At 36.9% G+C, this 22137-nt stretch overlaps 1 protein-coding gene across 4 annotated transcripts in view; it reads right to left on the reverse strand.

The window, feature by feature from the left end:
* Positions 1-21853, reverse strand: part of cyth1b (cytohesin 1b) — a 36955-nt gene extending 15102 nt beyond the window's left edge. The window contains exon 1 of one of the 4 annotated variants that reach the window (XM_060857489.1): positions 21722-21853. In XM_060857489.1, the coding sequence (XP_060713472.1) occupies positions 21722-21740 (19 nt within the window). In that variant the 5' untranslated portion in view covers positions 21741-21853. Of the gene's footprint in view, positions 1-212; positions 493-2978; positions 3152-13482; positions 13986-21721 lie in introns of those variants that run through there. The other 3 variants (XM_060857473.1, XM_060857480.1, XM_060857497.1) reach the window with 3 other exon arrangements.
* Positions 21854-22137: the final 284 nt, after the last annotated feature.

The raw sequence follows: 22137 nt of genomic DNA on the forward strand, positions 1-22137 counted from the left end.
AATGTACTTGGGATTGAGCCCAAGGCCTGAAGTAATGCTAACATTTATGTAAATACACTAGGAGGAAAAAGTGCATATATGTGATTGGCTATAAGTGAATAAAACACTTTAAACTGTAAAATGTCTTCAATTCTTCACTAAATATTGTCCACCCTGAATGGTCACCTAAATAAGTCCTTCTGCTTAGAGTGAGGACTGCCATAAACACTTACTTTATTTCTTTATAGTAAGCTTTGATCCAATCAGCCTTTCCACTCAGATCTGAGGATCAGGATTAGCATCCTATTAACACAACCAGGACCTCCCAGTGTCTGAGTAATCCCTAGTGAGCCATTCAGTCTCTTAGAAGATGATGCTAGAAGAACAGATCGCTGCCACAATCCCAGAGGGAGAAGATGATGGGAAGTAGATGCTGGAAAAGAGTACAGGACGTTGGCACTGCAGGCAATAAAGCTTTACTACAGCTGGTCTCTTTACTCTCTGTACTATCTTTAAAACCACTCATCGGGATAAATCCTCCTGTAGTCTCCTCCCTCCTCTCATCCAGAAGAAACACACAGATGGAAGTATGCTCAGCTCCGCCTAGTGGTAATGCTGTATACTAACTGTGAAATGTTTTAGGGAGGGACAGCTGAAATAAGAGAAGCTGCACATTGTGAGGCAGACAGGAGAAAACAAGAAAGGAAGGAAACACAGCAGTACAGGAGTTGCATAGATAGGGTGGATCCATTTCAGATTTGTTTTTATCTCATGTTTTAGTAACATAGAGCGCAAACAATCCTGTCCTTTGTAGATGTATTTGCTTTCAAGATGTCCTCCAATCCAATTCACTCTTTATGAGTGGAAATACAAACAGACAGCATCAGACGTACAATCTGTACAGTGTTTGTGCTCTGACCCTATGCTAGAAATCAGTGCACATTATTAACAAAATGCATAACATTACCATATAATGTTATGCATTCATATATATTGCATTCATGATTTTTTTTTTAACTGGTTTGCAATAAAAATAACTATTTAATCAATGTTCAACAAGTCATTTTGAAAACTGAATACGATTCTGCTATGTATTATGCTGCACAATGAATCTTATGTAACTTAATTTGTTATTTCCTCTACTAATATAGTTGTAGGGTACAATTTAAATTACAATGACATTGAACAAATTTGTTTATACATTATCTAATAAATAGCATCCAGTGAAAAACATGCCACATTCACTTGGGTGACCAAAAAAAAAAAAAAAAAAAACATGAAATAAAAACAAACTGTGTCATAGTAACTGGTTTAGTACGCATAAGCCAGCATCAGGAGCAAAATTAGGTTTCAGGAAAATGTAATCTGGTGAACAGCTAACTAACTAATTTGTTGTGTATGAGCGAGAGATTATATGTTGAACAAAGAACAGAAGAATTGCCTTGCAACATCATAACAATAATAAAAATTTCCTCCATAAAGATGCACTCAAACCCTCATTCAATCTAATTTTCTGATATTAGTAGCTTAGCATTGTCAAAGTTAACCACAAAGTGAATTTAAAGCAGATGGGAATAAAATGAACCGATGCTGGAGATGAAACCCTTTTTAAATGTACCATGTCATCTTCCACTCAAGTAAAAGTTTGTTTGCCAGATGGATTTTATTCTCCTTCACGGTGACAACTGCTCATAGAAACAAGTGACAGCAAACTGCTTGTACAGCCTAAATTAATGTAACCATCAGCTGGTCTAAATTTGATTACACTGTATTTCATAGAACACCAAAAACATTACTGATACTGAACTCTATATTGTTGAGTATACAGTAGGCAAATATTTCAGACATACTGTAATTTGTACAAGTATAGTGTTCAGAATACTGTTTATTCACCATCGTCTTGCCTGTCTTCTGGCAATCTTTTAGTCAATAGTCCATCTGCTGACAGGAGAAAGGTACACAATTTATGTGATATTGCACCGAACAGCTTCGTTCTCAACATACTAACAGTACACATCACTAAAAGAAGGATGGTGATAGAGAAAAAGTGGAAAAAGACTAAAAGTAGAAGCATTTGTTTACACCATGTGTGATGGCAACCAAGAGTGAATCACCAAACCACATTTTCTTTTCTGTTCCAGATTACCAGAAGAACCACAAAAGCAATAAAACTTTAAACTTAACTGTTCATCATTCATGTTCTTCACACATTAGACTACATTTGTAAGATATTTTTGAATCCCCCAGTCTTCATACTGGGGGAAGGAAAATTGGGAAGTGCTTTCGCTCTTTCTCTGACGCACCATGGCAACCCTTTCAGCAGAATGCCTGTGGATTAGTTAGAAAGACTCGAGTGCAAAACTAAAAATAGCAAATGCACAAGTGTGTGCAATAAATGTGATGGTGTCTACCAGCCCAACCAGTGAGTCTTAATACTCTCCTTGATACAGATGGAAAAATAAGGAAGGATCTTTATTTATAGAGCCCCTTTTTGGGGTTATTGCACTGCAACATATTCTTCCATCTGACACAATCTGGAAACTCATTCAACAGATTGAAACATTGTTGAAAACGTATAGAAATAAGTTGCAGACAAATAAATAAATAAACAAACAAACAAACAGAAAACTTGGCAAGCAAAACAGCATAAAACTAAAATACAATTGTTACGATTCATTTATAAATAAATAAAATAAATAAATTAAGCTCACTGCTATGACCTCGTTATTAAACACAGTGATTGTAAAGCTGAAGCTCTTATAATAAAACAGAATTTATCATAATAATTAAATCTGTAGCAGAGGTCAGAGGTCAGCCTAAGGTCGTTCAGATCAATAAAAGTTTAGCTAAAAACAATTGCTGTCGAGCTTCATTAAGGTCAAGCACATTTACGTTAGAAAACAACATGGACCTGTTGCGTGTTCAGGGACATGTAGAAAAATACAGCTACATCAAATCTAAGACATGAACCGAGTCATAAACAGAATCATTTCACTCACCGACTCCTGCTTCGGATTTCAACACCATTGCTGACACTCCTTCAAACTTATACCGAGTAAATACACTCACAAACCTGTTATCTCTGCACTCACGTGAAACAGGAATAAGAAGAAAACAATAGCTTCAAAGTATCAACTAGTTCACCCGAAGTCTGGGTGCTAAAACGCCATGCTCCATAAAGGGGGCGTGTCTTTCTAGGCATTCATTTCCAACAGCCAATCACTGACGCTAGGTGTAGAAGCTCCGCCCCTCTGGGTACTTTTGTCCACCTCACACGCAAGTATATCCTCGCAACGCACGTACATGTGTTTGACGTCACGTCCCTCTTCACGTGGATTTCAAGAAAAGCACCAGTTCTTACTAATAAACATTTAGATAACTGGAGGCGTTTAGACAGCTCTCTGACTAATGTAATAATGTGTAATTATATATATATATATATATATATAGATATATATATAGATAGTAGTTGAACTTGTGCTCTTGCTCTTCTATTATTATCACTTTTATATAATGTAGGGCACACATTCATTTATCTTCAGCTATTTATCCCAGTTAAGGGCTGAAACTAAAATGATTACCCTTCAGCTTACAGACATAAGCAAAGATTGTTCTCTTCTCTGTTTTCTCTCACTGTAATAAACTATCATTTTTGTTAGATATTCACAGTGGCTATGAATTTTAGTAGCACAGACAGAAAAAAGTTCTGTTACATAATTCCCCCTTTAGCATCAGTAAAAGGTCAGGTTTCACACAAATCTGAGATTATAATTAGTGCCCTATCCTGAAGCAGAGAGACTCTCTAAAACATTATAAGTTATAAGACAGTATAAATTCTAAGTTATAAGACAGTATAAATTATAAGTTATAAGACAGTATAAATTAAACTACCCAGAAAGGGTTTGTATATCAGTTGGGAATATGCAGTACTCAAACATATCGGTAGATGTCACACTCTATATCTTAATACATTTCTGGATTTTTGCACCTGGGAATATAAAACTCTTGAGAGTGTGTGTGGCATACAAATAACTGTGGAGCAAAATGGTTCCTAAGTAATTAAATTCATGTCTTAATAGTGGCACCCCATTTTTTTATATCTGCGGTTATTTATGTCTCTAACTGGGGTGACTAGTGTAGTTCTACTACTAAATATACTAACTGCAACTGTTCACAGAAAACCTGCATTTTGGGGGTTTAGCTTTGTTGTTTGTCCATCTAACAAGCCTCAAAAATCACATCAACTCTTTTAAAGAGTTAAGGATTTCTAAATGTCATACGTATTGCATGCAGAGAAGGAAAACACAGGAGAAACTGTTTGGAAACTGTCAGCTGTGGCATGAGACTGTTGCCATAGCAATAAATGCCACTCTGTTTTTTTCCAGAAACTAGAATTTAATTAAAGTGGATAAAGTTTGTGTGTGTGTGTGTGTGTGTGTGTGTGTGTGTGTGCCATGTTACAGACTTACTGTGCATCAAAATTGGTTAAGCAAACAAATTGGTCCAAATATTACAAGTGGCTTTGTTGTCATGGTGCCAGCTGGAGCAAAAAAAACCAATACACTAAGGATAATCTCCATCATATATTTACCAATTTTTCCACTATATATGATAACCATTACATTTTCAATGTAGCTCATTCCAAACCATAAATAAATGACAATTTATTTTACAATGTACAATATACAGCTTTTTTTAAACCAGTAATTTAATATAAACCTTCCAATAACTGAGTGGATCTGTTAAATGAGAAAAGCACAATTAGGGCCAAAATAAAATTGAAACAAGGAGTTTTGTCTCCAATAGAACAGATAAAAGGATGGTAAAGAACGTAAAATGCACCCTAAGAATTGCACAATTTAGATTATCCTTGCAGTTATAATCTTCTTATAATCAAGTTTCAATATTAAGTGTTAAACACCCCCTTCATAAAAATAGGCTGTTGGGAATCACTGCATGAAAGAAGCCTTTTCTAAGAACATATCACAAAATGCCAAATTCAGCAAGCAATGCTGAATTTGTTGCATTGTTTGCACATTTTCTGACAAACGTGGTATGCATACAAGTAAAAAAAACCTAATTCCCAATGCATTTAAGTCGTTGGGGCTGGTAGTTTTGGTCATACTTGTTAAACTGTAGAATGTCTCTGTACAACACAACACATTTTTCTGTCTACAATCACTGTCCAATTTATCTATGTGAATATGTGTTTCACTTGTGCTGAGCAAGTAGATGACACACTCTCTCCAGACGTTCACTTCAGAGCTGTGATATAAACAACAGACCTGCCAAGATTAAGGCAGTCAATAATTAATAGGCATCAGATTTAGATGGTTACAGATTTGCTTTGGTGAAAAAAGGAAATAAGTGTTACTTTCTTTTACTCTTTTAAGTGTTACAACACAAGCTTTAGGTAATACGCACATGGTTAACAATATGAGTAGAAAATATGACTGCCTTTGTGATAGTAAGGTAAAAATCTAACATGAAATGAATGTCTTCTGGGAAATCTTGTCTTAGGAAGTTGAAATCCAAAGGAGAAAGTGTGTGTGTGTGTGTGTGTGTGTGTGTGTGTGTGTGTGTGTGTGTGTGTGTGTGTGTGTGGACCTAATACACTAGACTTTCTGTTTCGGAGTTCTGTGGCTAAACAGATGTGTGCATGCAGATGAGACACATATCTGCATTCATTTAAATATCAGTCTCACTGAATTTGTATTTGGACTGCAAAACCTGCATAGAAATATATTTACTATTCCTGACCTAATTATATTGTAATTTGATTTCCTTCAAATATGCCCTTTTTGATGTAATCAGACATTAACAGTGAAAGATGGTGAAGTACTACCAAGAATACTAATTTCTAATATATGAAAAAAAATCAGTTTTATGCTGTGTTAATTTTCATGACGGGTGACAATAATTACAAAGGTGACTGTAATAAGACTCAATGCAGATCAAAATACGCTGAGCACGACACAAGGCTAATATGTAACCATGGAATTTCCTCTCCATCTGCATGCATATTTGATCAAGATTTTTCTAATACTAGAAAATGCATTTTTAAAAATCATGTGACCAAGAAGTGAAAAATAAAATGGTGAAGATGTTGCTGTTACAGAATATTCTGTTTTGTCATCAACAGGTTGACAGTGTGATTGTTAACTGATTATAAATTGGCCAGGTATTGCTGGGGAGAAAATCTCCATGTGAAGATATGCAGATTCATGATTGGTGAAATAGCTCCACCACAATATTCTGAGAGGGTATAAAATGTAATAAAATGTGTAGGAGGAGGCATCTGAAGGGAAGCCTGTATTAAATGACTGTGGTAACTATGGTGATGGAGAAATGGACCCACCTGCTGTGTCGACATTGAAACTCTAATCCTTTAAAAAAAAAAAAAAAAGAATAAAACTCCAAAACCAAGCATAGGACACATTGTGCTTACTCAAATCCCTTACTCTGAGTACCAGCTTTGGTTGTGGAACCATGTTTTTAATCCCACAGTCCTTCAGATTGACAATGTTAGGTTGAAAAACACTTGTCATATGTGAAGATTAGAGCTAGGTAACAATATAAATATCATGTTACATTATATAAAATGCATAAGGACAAGCAGGAAAATCCTAATTAGATACTGAGAAACCTGATTGCTATTGTCGTCATAATACTAACACAATCGCTCCATCTCTCTCTACCTGCCTAACAAAAAAAACACTCAATGTAGAAGCCATGCCCAAATGAGGAGAGAAGCCAGAGTCAGGTGAACAAGAAAAAAGTAAGGCCACAAAAGAAGAAACCAGAGCAGAGGTTATAATAATGTAGACGATGCTACATCATAAGTTAGCTCCAAATCTCTTTACTGTTCTGGTCCCATGCTGTGTTGCAAGGAAGGAGGCAATTAAGGTGAAGACCCCAAACAGTTGTTATGTGTTAAGTTAGGTCAGTCCTAAGAAGCATTTCTCCATTCAATCTGCGAAGGAATCTGTTCAAAAGATTAAGAATGCTGTCCTTAACCCTCTGCTGTTTTCATTTCAGTATAGGAATCATATGTCAAGGCAATGCTTAGATGATTTCCACTGCTTATCTGTCGTGGCATACATAAGTTTAGGATATTTGGAGTCACCAAAATAAACTATTACATTACCTGTTGTACATTACATTACCTGTACATTACCTCTCTATTTTAGTGGGCATTTTATACAAATATATGCAAGCCTACGAACTGACAGATTTCTGCACTCAAAAATTCAGACAGTCTAGAATACGAGATGTTTTACTACGAAAATGTGGTTCTTACACTACAACATTTCCATATTCATATCAAGAAATCTGGGGTTTTTGTTTTTTGTTTTTGAGAACTTTGTAGGGAATAAAAAACAGAAAAAATGGGTGATTTCATATGCCAAGGAAATTCTGCTCACACCTATGAAATGATTCATCTTCAACTGCTTTACACTTCTAGCCTGTGCAAGAATGCACAGAATGAATGAAGGAACGAATGAATGGCTGTGACTAAAGAAGGCATCCAAGCAGTGATATAATGTGCGATGAAAAAAGCAAATTAACTGGGACCTAAGAACCTGTCTGCACTTCACTTGGGAATCTGACTGCATTGCAATATTGTGTGAATATTATACTTTATTGGCCTGAGAAACACCTGCCACATGTGATGAACTAAGTTTGGTCTCCAACAAAGTTTGGTATTGTCTGATTCAAGAGCAGAAATGTAAACAAACAACCTTATTAAAATAGCACCCAAAGCCACACCAGAATGCTGACAACCTCCCCTCCAGTTTGGCAAGAAGCATGAGGCAGAGCTCCAGAGGCTATGTGTGTTCATGAGCTTGTTGCTCAGTGATTTGGCAGGTGCAAGCACATATCCTGACCAATTATTCCACATATTAGGACACCTACGCTCCTCACGTCATCATCACAACAAAACAGGCAGGGAGGAGCAGTGTGCACTGGGGAATGACAGAGCGACTGTGGCATGTATAAGAATTCTGAGGAGTAAAAAATAAAGAAGAAAAAAATAAAACATAAAATAAGATGAAATGGCAGTCTGGTGTGAGTCATTCATCCAGGCTCAAGTGGGTAATATAAAAAATAGATGCAGTAGATATGGAGCTGAACAGAACAGAACACAATAGAGTTGAGAATAAAAAGAGAGGAAAGAGAATCTGAAACCTTCTACAGGAATTCAATTCAGTTAAAGCATGAGGTCGGTATGTAAATGAGCAGGTTTAAAACTCTCAGTATGCAGTAATAATTCAGAACTTTGCACTCTTTGCCTTGGTTGAGTTGCCATCGTTACATGAAGCATGTGATCTTGAATGGCATAGAAAAATTAATTTATATTAAAATTCTGAGTTGATTAGTGCTTTTTACTGTCAGTTAGTTTAATCAAAACATTGGACTATGACCTGCCGTTAGTGGTGCCAGTATCTTTATTTTTTCTCTAGATTCCTCATTTCCTCACCTCCACTCTGACTAAACATATTCCAAAGCTTCCAAATCCTTCATACTAATAACCAGCAACTCATACACAACATACTAGTTGAACTGAGTCTGAGCTATAAATCCCTGAAAGTTTCTAATATTACTACACTGCATTCTGGAGCTTGAAGTCCGACGTTTGCTGTCTCCACTACTTCTACATTGGATTTCTCATTAATTTGACAATGAGTTTCACTAGAAAATGGTTATTGAGAAAAGAAGCGCTGACTGTTACCACTTCTGTGTGAGAGAAGTTTCAAAAAATCTCCTGTTAAACATCATTGTAACTGTTGTAGCATTGCACATTCCACTGTGATGTCTGTGCAACACACTTTTCTCACAGGATCAAGAATACATCATCAACCAGAAAGTTTGCATAGTACAAGAATGTCTCAGGGGAAAAGACAGGGATTAAGAGTTTAAACTCTAACACCATTAAGCTGCTACTGTTTCGTTCTTTGTCAATATTCTTAAGTGCTCAGCTCAACATTACGTCACTTTTCCTAATGAATGAATGAGTATAAAAGAATAAAAAACACAGTCAAATATACAGTATTGTTATGATACGATAATAATAATAAAATGATATAATGATAAAAAAAATTTCATTTCGTTACAAATGAAACAGAGAGCATTCACCGTAAATGACAGATACTGACAGAAATATTTTGTGATTTCTATACTGTATAACATAATCTCTTTCACCTTTATCAATTCAGTGCAATTTGACGTAACATGACTCGATGTACAAAAGCAATTATTTTATTAAAACAATGCTGGTCAAGTAAAGAAAATCTTTTTTTGTCTGAAGCTTTACAGAGTCTATTGTTATTTAAAATTGAAAGATCAATTAAAAGTGATTTACAACAATTAAAAGAATAGTCTTTCTGATATTGTGCCATTTCTGAAAAAGAACAAGAAGGTCAGTACAACAGACACAGAACAGAAATCAAAGGTAAAAAAAAAAAAAAAACATAAATATGAAGCCAAACTGATGTTGATTTGGCATTTACTTTTTCTTGTCACAGAATGTAACTGCCTCAGATGGAAATGTTACTCAGCAGGCCACCACACAGACATCACAGGAGATCCATAATGAATAGTCAGCAGCAAGAATACTGTGGCTTGCAGTCTAGTCATGTGTTCCTTCAGTTCTTTGTGTGTTCGCATTTATACGTGTATTTAATATTCATTAATTCCTTCGAATATTCTTTTTTCTTGTTTTAATTACTAATTCACAGCAAGACAGAGTGCAAAAGGCAGCTCAAAGCATTGATAAGTTACTCGCATCTTCACTAAACCACCGTTAAGAGCTATGAATATGCACTTATTAATCTCGACTTGGCAAGCAACTAGAATTTAGTGTGTTTGTGTACTGTAGAAAAGAAACAACGTTGTTTTTCTTTCTTGTCGCCAGAGCTTTAAAACTATTGTTCAAAACTGTACACTGTAATTATGATTTAGTCTTCCAGCGAACATGTATTTACAGCACACATGAAGGCAAAACAAGGAGAGTGGGAGTTAAGTCGAAGGCATGACAGTGATTTTAGCATGCAATTAGCATGCTGAGGAAATGGAGCAGCACCCTCCATTGCAAAAATACAACGTAAAGATCTTTAAAAAGTAATGAGTAAAATTAAAAGTAAAAAGTAAAAGTAAAATATGAGTAAGCAGCCCATCCTTATGGCTTTTGTATTAAGGTTTATACATGATGTAGGAGCTGGGAAATATTTTTCTCTGGTCAAAAAAAAGATAGAAATTATCTGAACAAATGTCAAGTCTATACAGTTAACAAATAAAGTAGCTTGTTTATTCTTAAGGGAGCAATTTATCCAGATCATGCTCACGGTGGATCCAGAGCCTAAAATGTGCAAGAAAAGAACATACTGGATGGGACACCAGTCACACGTTTGCACAATTTAGGATAGCCATTCTATCTATGCATGTATTAGAAGACAGGAGAAAACCAGGCATCCTCGAGAAACCCACCTGGAAATGTGATAAGTTGAAAAACTGCACACAGACAGTCACCCAAGCTCAGTTTTGAACTGGGGGATCTGGTGAGGTGACAATGCTATATTCTACATTACCATACCAACCTAAAACAGCTCAAGGACAAAGCCTTTGCATGTACTGATTGTGTATTAGAATGGTATTTACTGTTTTGAACGCTTGCTCAAGCACCCATGTGCTTTGATAAATAAACAGCAATGAGAATCCATACAAGGAATGACTGTACATATTAATGAATACTGAATAAGATAAGTCACAGAGTGTAAAGGAGCAGGTAGGTGTCAAACGCCTACATTTATTTTCACATGACCACACACAGTCCAGTCATAGTGTGAGATGTTTCTACCCTTATTTTCTCTCTCTCTCTCTCTCTCTCTATCTCTCTTTCTCACATTCACACACACACACACAAACACACACATACAGGAATAACAAGATGATTATGGCAGTCATCCGGCCTTTTATAGACTCATCATTAGTATTAGCAATTTCTAGAGCCCACTGTCTCTGTGTGTGTTTCTGTAGAGCCCACTGTGTGTGTGTGTGTGTGTGTGTGTGTGTGTGTGTGACTGAGAGAGAGAGAGAGAGAGAGAGAGAGAGAGAGAGAGAGAGAGATCCTCTGTAGGCCTTTACATCCTACACTTCTCCTGTTATTTTTTGCTCAGTTCCCTGTTGTCATGTGTTTTTGTTTCTGTCTTGCTCTCTTTTCCTTGAAGCTTTACAGCTACAAGGATTAGAGGTCAATGTATAATACAAGAGAAGTGAAATTGGTAGAGGTCAAGGTTTCACACACACACACAAAAAAAGCTGTCTGTAGTTCAGAAGCAACAGAACTGCATTCCTCTGGTCACAACAGGTTGGATCTCACATCATGCTCTTTTAAACTGTTTTTGTCTTACCATGCACCAGATGATACGTGGAACCATATGAAACTGAAATCCTTTTTGATGCCAGTCCCTACACACATCACAGTATGATATATAGATGAGAGGAGATAAAGCTAGTCAGCTGAGTACTGTAAGAGAGACCCACAGAGCAGGTGGCCACAACATACATCATCCGGTGCTCATTTGGTATGGGTATGAGTTTAAAAAGCCACCCACAAATGCTGAGTCAATGATATGATGACCAACATAACAGCCATATTTAAAATCTGGGTTTCTTCAAGAGTCAATTTGAGCTTCAGTAAAATCTAGCTTTTCATACCCACTTCCTTCAACAAAATACAGCAGCAAGAGAATCTGCAAGAAAATGTTTCCATGATTATATTTCCTATGTAAAAAAACATAAAACCACAGTAAAAGGTGAGGTGGAGTATATCATTTGCACCTGCATTTTATTAACCATTATTGTTAAATCCACAGAAACTTTTACAAAATGTCATTGGTTCATTTTTAATGTTGTCCTGCCTCAGCAAAATCTGTGATCACAAGCCACTCCGGCTCATTAGTTACAACAGATTGTATGACATGGTTTTCATATGTAAAACATTTCTTTCCAGTTACTTGGGATAAATGCATATGTAAGCAGAACCCAAGCAAAAAAGAGAATGAAAACTTGCAGCAAAGCAGTAAAAGGTTCCTCTGTTTAAAAAAAAACAGTCAAACAAAACAAGCTTACTCATGAGTTGCAACAACAGATCATAACACATGAAATATTCTAAAAGATATCATATATTTTAAATGATATTTAACAAGTGTTAGAGTAACCTTAGAGTAATACCCAGTTACCTAGTTATAAGTTTTTGTAATATTATGCACAGAAGGTCAGGGGAACGTGTAATAGAGCCAAAAGTTTATTCAGAGGTGTCAAATGCCTACTATAATTGCAGGTCAATGTAAGTGTGTGGATAAATGCAGTCAGTGTATAAGCTGTACAGTAGATGAAATGTGGGACTTTGTCATTGTCAGACATAATAGTATCTAGGTTTTATGATGGTAAGAGTGATGGTAAACACTGATAAAACTATATATTGATATGTGCTATAACACCACATTGAAGCAACTATGCTGAAGGGAGTAATTATTTAAGTAATTATTTAATCCTGCTCAAGATTGCAGAGTATCTGGAGGTTATCCTGGGAACACTGAACAAAAGGGGGAATAAATCCTGGATGGTGTTCTAGGACAAACAACGCACCCCACAAAACACACACACACACACACACACACACACATATGCACACAAATGCACACACACCCCTAGGTCAATCCACCTGCCTGCATATTATTATGTGATGGGAGGAAACCGGAGAACCCCAGATGGACACTAGATGAATTTTTGGTGCGATATATTAGTACAAAAATAATCAAATAGGTGACACAGAAACAGGTTGCTGACTATTTCATCACTTAGGAGCACTGAAGGTGACACTGACTTTCATGATGCATTTCTATGATTACAACAAGAAAAAGTAAAATAAACTAGAAGTCTATCAAAAGGTGAGATGAGTGAGGTGAGTTGTGTATCATGCAGATTCCCAGAATGCACAGAATGTATTTCATACTATTTAAGACAAACCATTATCTAGACAAAATCACATTTTGTAACTCAGTTAGCTCTGTCAATTTACTTGCTCTCAACATACACAGAATTTTAAAAATATTAAACAGCAGCAGGACACCAAAAGTTGCATTTTTTTCTCCAAGCTTACAACTAATTCAGTCGAGCTCAGATAATATCGATATTTCTTCAATGCACTGATATTTATATAATACATGATCACATTGGACCCTCAGTCCTTTTCTCTCTTTAATACACACACTCATACACACACACACACACACAAAATATTTCCACAATCTGTGGAGATTCTATCACCACGGTAACAACAACAGGCTGATCTACAATCTAATAGTGATTCAAATGTGAAACAATGTGGACTATTTTAATCATTTTCTCAATGTGAAATCATATTAAACATAGTCTGAGATAACCTTTGCATGAAAACTGACAAAAAAAAGCATACAGTCATGCTGAGTGCAGACCCACCTGCTGGTACAGCTGGGCACACACTGGGACACATGAACGCCTGGAAGCTGGAAGCACAAAGTTCGCTCACCGTCCCCATCTCAGTTTAGAGCACACCGACTCAATACACACTCCGATCTCACTTCACGAAGCGCAGAAATGAATGAGAGACTTATCTGCTTTGGAGAACAGACAGCCAAAGTGAAAGACAGTTTGCTTCCCTTTTCAGTCCTGGTAGTAGAAAAGGGAACTTGCGCAGATATTTTTTGCAGTTAGTGATTCCAAATGAAAACATTCATAGAGATGGATTCATTCAGACAGGATCACACCGGTGTGTGCTGTCTGTCAGTCTCTCAATCAGTCTGACTGAGTCTCCTTGTGCCTCATCTCCTCCCACTCAATAAATCCATTCTTTGCTTTCTTCTTATCACTGACACTATAGCTATTTGCCCATTTTGTTGAGCTTTTCTTGCAGCGAATCAGTTTCTCCCCTCCACTCTGTGTTTATATTCGTCCTGTGTGCTATTGTTGCCTCCCTTTTCGCTCTTGCACTGAAATAGTCTTAGAGCCAATAGGTTTCATACACATACGCATGAACACATTAACACTTCACACCACACCTCTTCATTTACACCCACACAGGCCAGTTTAGTCAGCACAAAACAGCATCATAATTCTGAGCATCAAGTCAAGGATATGTCAGTGGATATATAAATCCTGTGTGTCTGCTTGTGTGTGTGTTCATGCTAGGTGGGATCCCATATTGCATTTTCTTTTTTTATATCTGTACTCAGTGTCTGCCCGGAATTAGCTTTGTGTGTGGATGTTTACGTGCTTTTAAAAAAAGTCAAAAAAATGTCTGGTAGCAAGACAAAAAAAAAAATTCTGTTTAATACATTTTATTAGTTTAACACTAAGGGGAAAATGCAGATCTTCTACCCTTTAGAAGGCAATTCAGTAATAATGCCAAATACAGCTGAGTGCAAAAACAAGTTGCATGAACAAGTTTAGGATCAACTGGATTGCAGACTACATGCCAAGCCTCCTCACACAACACCAGTGGATAAATAGGCTCAATGCACAAAGAATTTTTTTTCTTCAAATAAATTTAGTTAAATAAAATGTTAGGTTTCTCTCATAAGCTAAGCTAAATAACAACATACCTTTTTGGTGCAGTTTTAATTGTGGAGCTGAATGACAACCATTTTGACCTAAAGCTATATTAACAATATTATTTATTCTGTATTTGCAAATTTCAGTGTCAATATAAATGTTGAAAATTATGATTTTATTAGTCTAAGATTGAAACAATATTGTACTGTCTAGTGAGGAAATGCAGAGGTTGATTTTTAAGATCATGCAGGAAAATCCACCCAGTACTTTCCAAATCCCTCCTTAACTTTCCCTATTTTATCTCCTATTACTCATGCACTGGGTCACTCCTTTCCTTTATCCCACTCATATTACAAATCTATCAAAATATCCATTCAGTCTATTTTTAAACAACAGTTTATTTCTCTCTTGGTGAACTTTTAAAAATAATTTTGTATTAATAACATTTATCTCCATATAAGTCAAAGTAAATGGACACGCTCTTATAGGCTAACGCTCACCTCAGCAGATTTCAGTGATTTCATGATATCATAGCTTCTGCTGTTGGTAGTTATGGCAGTTTTTAATTAACTGATTTTTGTGACCACCTAATGTGACAGAGTAATACTCATATCCTACAGAGCAGTGATATATTTACTAAATGGGCAATACAGACAGTTTCCATTTTAATAATTGATAGTATACATATGTGTATACTGTATATGAAAGAGCAAACAGCAGTGTCTGTATTCAGATTGATACCTGATGTGGGTGTGATCAATACCTGAATGCATATTACTATGAACAAAACCATAGAAAACATGAACAATGTCTGCTTGGTAAGTGATTTCTTACTCAGACAGGTCCTCAGCCTCAGCTACATCACTCCAGTACATAATTGGTTTTAAAAAATCTGGATTGTGTAAGTTTATTTTTTCTTAATTTTTGGTTGTGCCATCCTGTAATATTGTTATAGACTTTGGTTTGTTAAAAAACTAACATATAAGCAGTATATAAACAAACTAATAACTACTGCAGTTCTGACCAGGCAGTAATTAAAGATACCACACGTTCCTGTTCATGAATGTGGTCTGTCTTTGTCCTGAAAGCTTTATATCTGATACTCACAGCTACATAAAAGTACACTCTATTTAATTTCATATATGGAATACTCAGTAATCAAATACATCCCTAAATACTACCATATACATTAATATTTAACATTCAGTCATCAAAAAAAGCATCTGTATTCTCTGCACTATTTCTGAAAGGACAGTGAAATGCAGTGGCAGGATTTGAAAATTAATGCAGTATCACTTTTAAGGAGTCAAAGGTCCAATAAAACTCTCACTCAGCAAACTACTGTCAGTGTTAAAAGTGTAATGGTTTTGCTTTTGTTCATAAATTGCCTCATGCAAGAGCAAAATCATGATTTTTGGATTTGTTGGAGCACAAAAATGACAAGTTTTAGCAATTTTACTTATCTGGAGATTAATGTTATTTCACATGAAAACAAATCCTTAGAACATCATCAATTATCATCATAATTCAAAAAAATCAGTTCCTGTTCGAAACACTAGAACTGGCCTTCACGATAAAAATTTCACAGTTTCAATAATCTAAACTACATGAAAACTAGAAATTGGAACGACCAAAGGTTGTGTTAATTATATTGGCAGAAGACAAGAAGCAACTGTAACACGTGGAAGGTGAATTTCTGATTTGTGTCTTTAGTACCACTTTGACCTATTTATTTTGTTTTTAGAAATTCATTTTTCTCTTATAATAATTTATTAGGGTTTTACATGCGGTTTCATTTTGAAATTTTTTATATACAAATAATATACTTTTGATCATTTACCCAAGAGCAGTTAGATACATGTACTGTATATTCCATGTTTTTTTTCAAAACATTATCTTCTTCCCATCAGTAGCAGCCCACGTAACACAGACTTAACATCTGATGTCCTCTGAACGTCTGTAAATTGTCTATGTTGTTTGTTAACCTACCGACGAGCAGCATGTACAGTATCTATTATGCCACTGAAGATCTCTTTCCTCTAATTTATATCAACTATAACTACTGATTATTGCCAGCCTGGTATTTCTGAGCTATAGTCTATGTGCTGAAAGCTTCTGTTTCAACACTTGTCTGTATGACATGTCTGATTTTATTATGCTCTCTTACCTCTTCCTAAGAGCAAATAGAACTGCAAGTATTTAGTGTTAAAATTCCATCGTTAACATCTGCACACACACTCTAAAGTACAGAATTTCCAGTAGTAGAGATTCTTTTTTTGGTCACGGTTACTTTGGCACTGAAAATGTAAAATTCAGAAGAAAAATAAATGTCATGGGATGCATCACTATCGGCTGAATGTGTGTATCTGACGTATCTGAGTGTTATCAATTCATCTATTCACACAGCAAGGAGTAACAGCAGCCTGACAACCTTTTCACTCACAGAGCAGACAAAAAATATATATACCTGTACATCAACAATATGTCAATGTTTCCTTCACTATAACCTTCACGTATAAATATGACAGCATTTTTTTTTCTCTCACTTCTCCCAATCTCTCTCACACTGCTAATGAAAGTACTTGCACATGCAGCGTTTTTCATTATGAGAGGCTCTTACATTACAAGGGCACTCACTGACCTTGGCTCAGCTCTACCTTACCATCCCATGTTTTACCACCAGAGGTCATCATCTCTTGAATATCCATTTGTTACCATGGTTACACTGTTGTTTCTAATTAGTGCTTGTTATTATTCTGCACATGCTGTATGTATAATCAGGATTCACCTCAAACCTGCTGTGAAGTTTTGCTCTCTTAGTACTATAACAAGAATTATTTATTAATTTGCAATGCTGAGCTCAGGTTACTGTCTGACCAGAATAAAGCAGTTACTAACGTTGAAAAATGATTAATAAATGTTTGTTTATTAACATTGACAAGGATTACATAACTCTTTCACCATATGATCCGGATATTTTTGTTGCATTGTCTGCATTTGTATAAAAAAGTAGTGTATGCGTTGAATTTTTTTTTTTTAATAGTACTCCAACAAGTACTAGTACTGTCATCTAAATCAGTGGTCCCCACCCCCCGGGCCGCGGACCGGTACCGGTCCGTGGACCAAATGGTTACGGGCCGCCCAAGGAACATTAAATTATTTCCATTTTATTTACTGTGGTGTATTTCTCTCGGGTTTGTGTGACTTTCCATGGACGAGAGGTTAACCGGGAGCTGAGAGACGTCACCTAAAGCCGCACGAATACCGCGCATGCGCAAAATATCGTGATATCGGGCCGGGGTTAGGTGAAGTCTGGAGCTGAGCGGCTGCAAGCGGCAGTGGCGTTGTAGCTTTGGTGGAGAGAAAGTGTGTATCGCTCTTCTCTCTGTTCACCGGTACTTTCTCATGTTTAACAGTACTTGGTGTACGTGTATATTGTGTTTGCTCAAATTTAACCCACAAATTAGCGAAAAGGAGTACGAAACAGACGTCGTTAGAAAGTTAGAATCTCTGCCGGTGTTCTGGATTAAAGTCATGGCGGAATACCCTGAGATTGCCACCACAGCACTTAAATCCCTATTGCCATTTCCGACATGCTATCTGTGTGAAGCAGTGTCAGCAACCAAAACAAAATAACGGAATAAACTGGACATACGCAACACACTTCGGGTGTCATTGTCTCCTATTACCCCAGATGGAACCGTCTCGTTGCAAAGAAACAAGCTCAGGGTTCTCATTGATTTAGCGTTGTAGTGAGCTAAAAAGGCATGTTTAAATACATTCATTCATTCATTCATCTTCTACCGCTTATCCGAACTACCTCGGGTCACAGGGAGCCTGTGCCATCGTGCCATCGAGCCTGTGCCATCTCAGGCGTCATCGGGCATCAAGGCAGGATACACCCTGGACAGAGTGCCAACCCATCGCAGGGCACACACACACTCATTCACTCATGCAATCACACACTAGGGACAATTTTCCAGAGATGCCAATCAACCTACCATGCATGTCTTTGGACCGGGGGAGGAAACCGGAGTACCCGGAGGAAACCCCCGAGGCACGGGGAGAACATGCAAACTCCACACACACAAGGTGGAGGCGGGAATCGAACCCCGACCCTGGAGGTGTGAGGCGAACGTGCTAACCACTAAGCCACCGTGCCTCCCATACAATTAAATTCAAATTATTAATTTTAATTTAATTGTATAGCCGCCAGCCCCACCCCCCACCCCCAGCGGGCCACGGTAAAATTATCAAACATTGAGCGGTCCACGGGGGGCACGGTGGCTTAGTGGTTAGCACGTTCGCCTCACACCTCCAGGGTCGGGGTTCAATTCCCGCCTCCGCCTTGTGTGTGTGTGTGTGTGGAGTTTGCATGTTCTCCCCGTGCCTCGGGGGTTTCCTCCGGGTACTCCGGTTTCCTCCCCCAGTCCAAAGACATGCATGGTAGGTTGATTGGCATCTCTGGAAAATTGTCCGTAGTGTGTGATTACGTGAGTGAATGAGTGTGTGTGTGTGCCCTGCGATGGGTTGGCACTCCGTCCAGGGTGTATCCTGCCTTGATGCCCAATGACGCCTGAGATAGGCTCAGGCTCCCCGTGACCCGAGGTAGTTCGGATAAGCGGTAGAAGATGAATGAATGAATGAATGAGCGGTCCGCGGCGAAAAAAAGGTTGGGGACCACTTATCTAAATCATTTAAAGAGTTCAACCTTTTTGCTCTACTTCATTCTAAAAATACTGAGGCCACCACTAGAACAAATGTAGTTAACCTATCAGCTTTGTTAGCTAATTGTAGGTTTCTGCGAGGTGAATTAAATATAACATTATGAGTTTCCTTTTATCAGTTTGGTGTTACCTTCAGCAGATATGGTTTGACTGATCATCATCATTGGAATCATATGTGTTAATCATTTGTGTTAATCATGAAGTCTGTCACTTGGATTTAGCTCAAGTCATGTGACTCAGTATAAATATGATATGCTTTCTCTCTGCATTGGAGTAGAGCTCCGTCTACTGAGATTTCTGAGCATGTGCAAGATTTGTCACTGGGTTTTAGAGATAACTTTTCTATGACACACATATCAAGAAAAATACAGTACAATTCAATCACAATCAAAACACATAAGAATTGTCAAATGTACTGGAAATTGGGATCAGATGTGTTTATGAATGAGCCAAAGAGAAAGCTTCTGTGATGGTGTAGATGTGATAGTGTTGAGAGGTGAAGAAAAAATGCCAAATGCTTCACTTAATCACCACAGCTGTTCCTGTAAATCTTCTAACCAGTCTTTTAGAATAATAAAATAAAACAAAAAAATTCACTGAAAAGGAATTGAGCAGAAGGGGTTAAGGGAGCTGACAGACAGTTGGATGAGGTGAAATAAGGACATGCTCAGAGGTTTTCTGTGCAGCCTTGATTCTTCCTGAATGTGACACGTTGCCACGTCTGCAGCTGCAGCCATGACAGTGCTGAGAGAACACAGTCACCTGTATGTGCATGTTCATAATTAACATTTAAAATAAATTACCATAGGGGGCATACTGAAGAATTATTAGTTTTATTACGCAGCCATTTTCAACTGAAATACATTGTAATAGATGGGTTTTTCTGGTTAATGAACATGCATACAAACATACCAAGAATCATTCTGTCACTTCCTGTGCATCCTATGATAATATACCACCATAACCACAATGCTGGGATGGCACAAGGATGGGTTCACCAAAGAAAGATACCAAAAAAAATAACCTGATATACAGTACAGTATGTTGTCCTCCCTCACTCCAAGAGAATCTCAAATGCATTCATAATTTTTTAAAAATTTACTTTAATGCACAATTTGTAGTTTGAATGTAGTGTGCAATATAGACTAAAATATTTACTAAAAATATAATAACTTACTAACTTAAAAACATTTATTACTATCTTTGTTATATATGAAAGCATTGTATATGTTTGAAAATGTTTTCAGAAAACTTTCCACAACAGGAGACTAATGACAGCTATTGATTTCAGTTGTGAAATATAAATGTAAAACACACTGTACAGTGGTGTCAGGTGCTGTTGGCATGTGTGAAATGGAAGTGGGTGGAGTACCTCTGAGTTCCTGTTGCTGATGTATTTTTTCTTATTTCCTGTCTATATGGCTCATAATAAAACTGAATGGTTTGTTCAGTCTTTTGTTGTGTTAAATGTGCACAAATATACCCATCATTCTCACCAACTAACTCCTTAAAGGTCTCTATAGTATTTCTTAATATTTATACAATCACACACACACACACACACACACACACACACACACGTGGTGCTGTGTCTTAGTTAAGAATTCAGACAGGAAATCCTGTTACACCATTTCTGTTTGTCTGATGCTTCGTGAAGCACCACATAACACAAAGAAACAGGCCAGACTAAACAATATCTCTAAATCAAGGTCCAATACTGATTCTGCTACTTTTTCTCCTGATCTGACTTTATCCAAAGCAGATGAATGCAAAGACTTTCCTTTTCTATATCTATGTATATGTATATGTATATATGTATATGTATATATGTATCTATGTATGCTATGTATAACATATATATATATATGTTAAAAAAACACATCTAAAATATTCAGAAAGTGCAACCCAAAAGTAAATAAGGGCACAAAAAAGCCAGTTGTTTTCAAATTATATTACTTAATTGAGTATCATGGGCTAATAAAGCACAATGATGTTAAAAGTACTGAATAAAACAACTGCAAGTACTGAAATAACGAAATACAAATGAATCCATGTTGTCATTTATTCAGAGGAAAAGGAAAGGGACAGTAATCTCCTTACTACTTATTCATTATTTCTGCAGTCATATCCTCAAAGGAGCATCTTTTGTCCCTTTTTACTATGTTTCCTAAGTTTATATATTAACCTTTGATGTGAACATGTAGTGTGTCTCTATGTCACCCATGTAAAAAAAAAATAAAGGTATACTTTACATTACTACATGTGAATTTGGCTGTGAGTGTGTCATAAACAGTTTAAGTTGTCTGTACAGAGATTGTAGGTTGATGCACAGGTTGGACATCATTCTGGATGAAAAATTAAGCACATTTTCTAAAGCATCATTCACAAAAGTTACCCCTAAAAAAAACATCACAATTTACCGTAAATGTCTGTCTCCATCCTCTTGCCTTATTTCACTGCGTAATGTATCGTTATTCGTCCGGTAACTTAGTTCCCCGTGTTCTGAACATTGGCTTCTCTACCGCTTTACTCTCTCACTCCATCCCTCCATCCCACCCATGTGCTACCACGTGGTCGCGCACATCCACTCAGCCCTCTGCACATGCACGTGCGCTTCTACTGTAGGAAGTGTTCACAAATGCTTTGAACACAAATGTTCACAAAAAAGCTTTATATAGAATAAGAAATTGTTCTGTCAAATGTATTTCAAATGTAAAAAACAAAAAAAAACGTGCTAGGAGATAGGACGAGGCCTAATAGTGATGTACAGCTTATGGACTCTACTTACAGAACGTACACAATGACACAAAATCTTATTATGCATCTTATTATGGCA

The sequence above is a fragment of the Tachysurus vachellii genome, chromosome 2 (assembly GCF_030014155.1).
Source record: "Tachysurus vachellii isolate PV-2020 chromosome 2, HZAU_Pvac_v1, whole genome shotgun sequence".
NCBI classification, from domain to species: domain Eukaryota; kingdom Metazoa; phylum Chordata; class Actinopteri; order Siluriformes; family Bagridae; genus Tachysurus; species Tachysurus vachellii.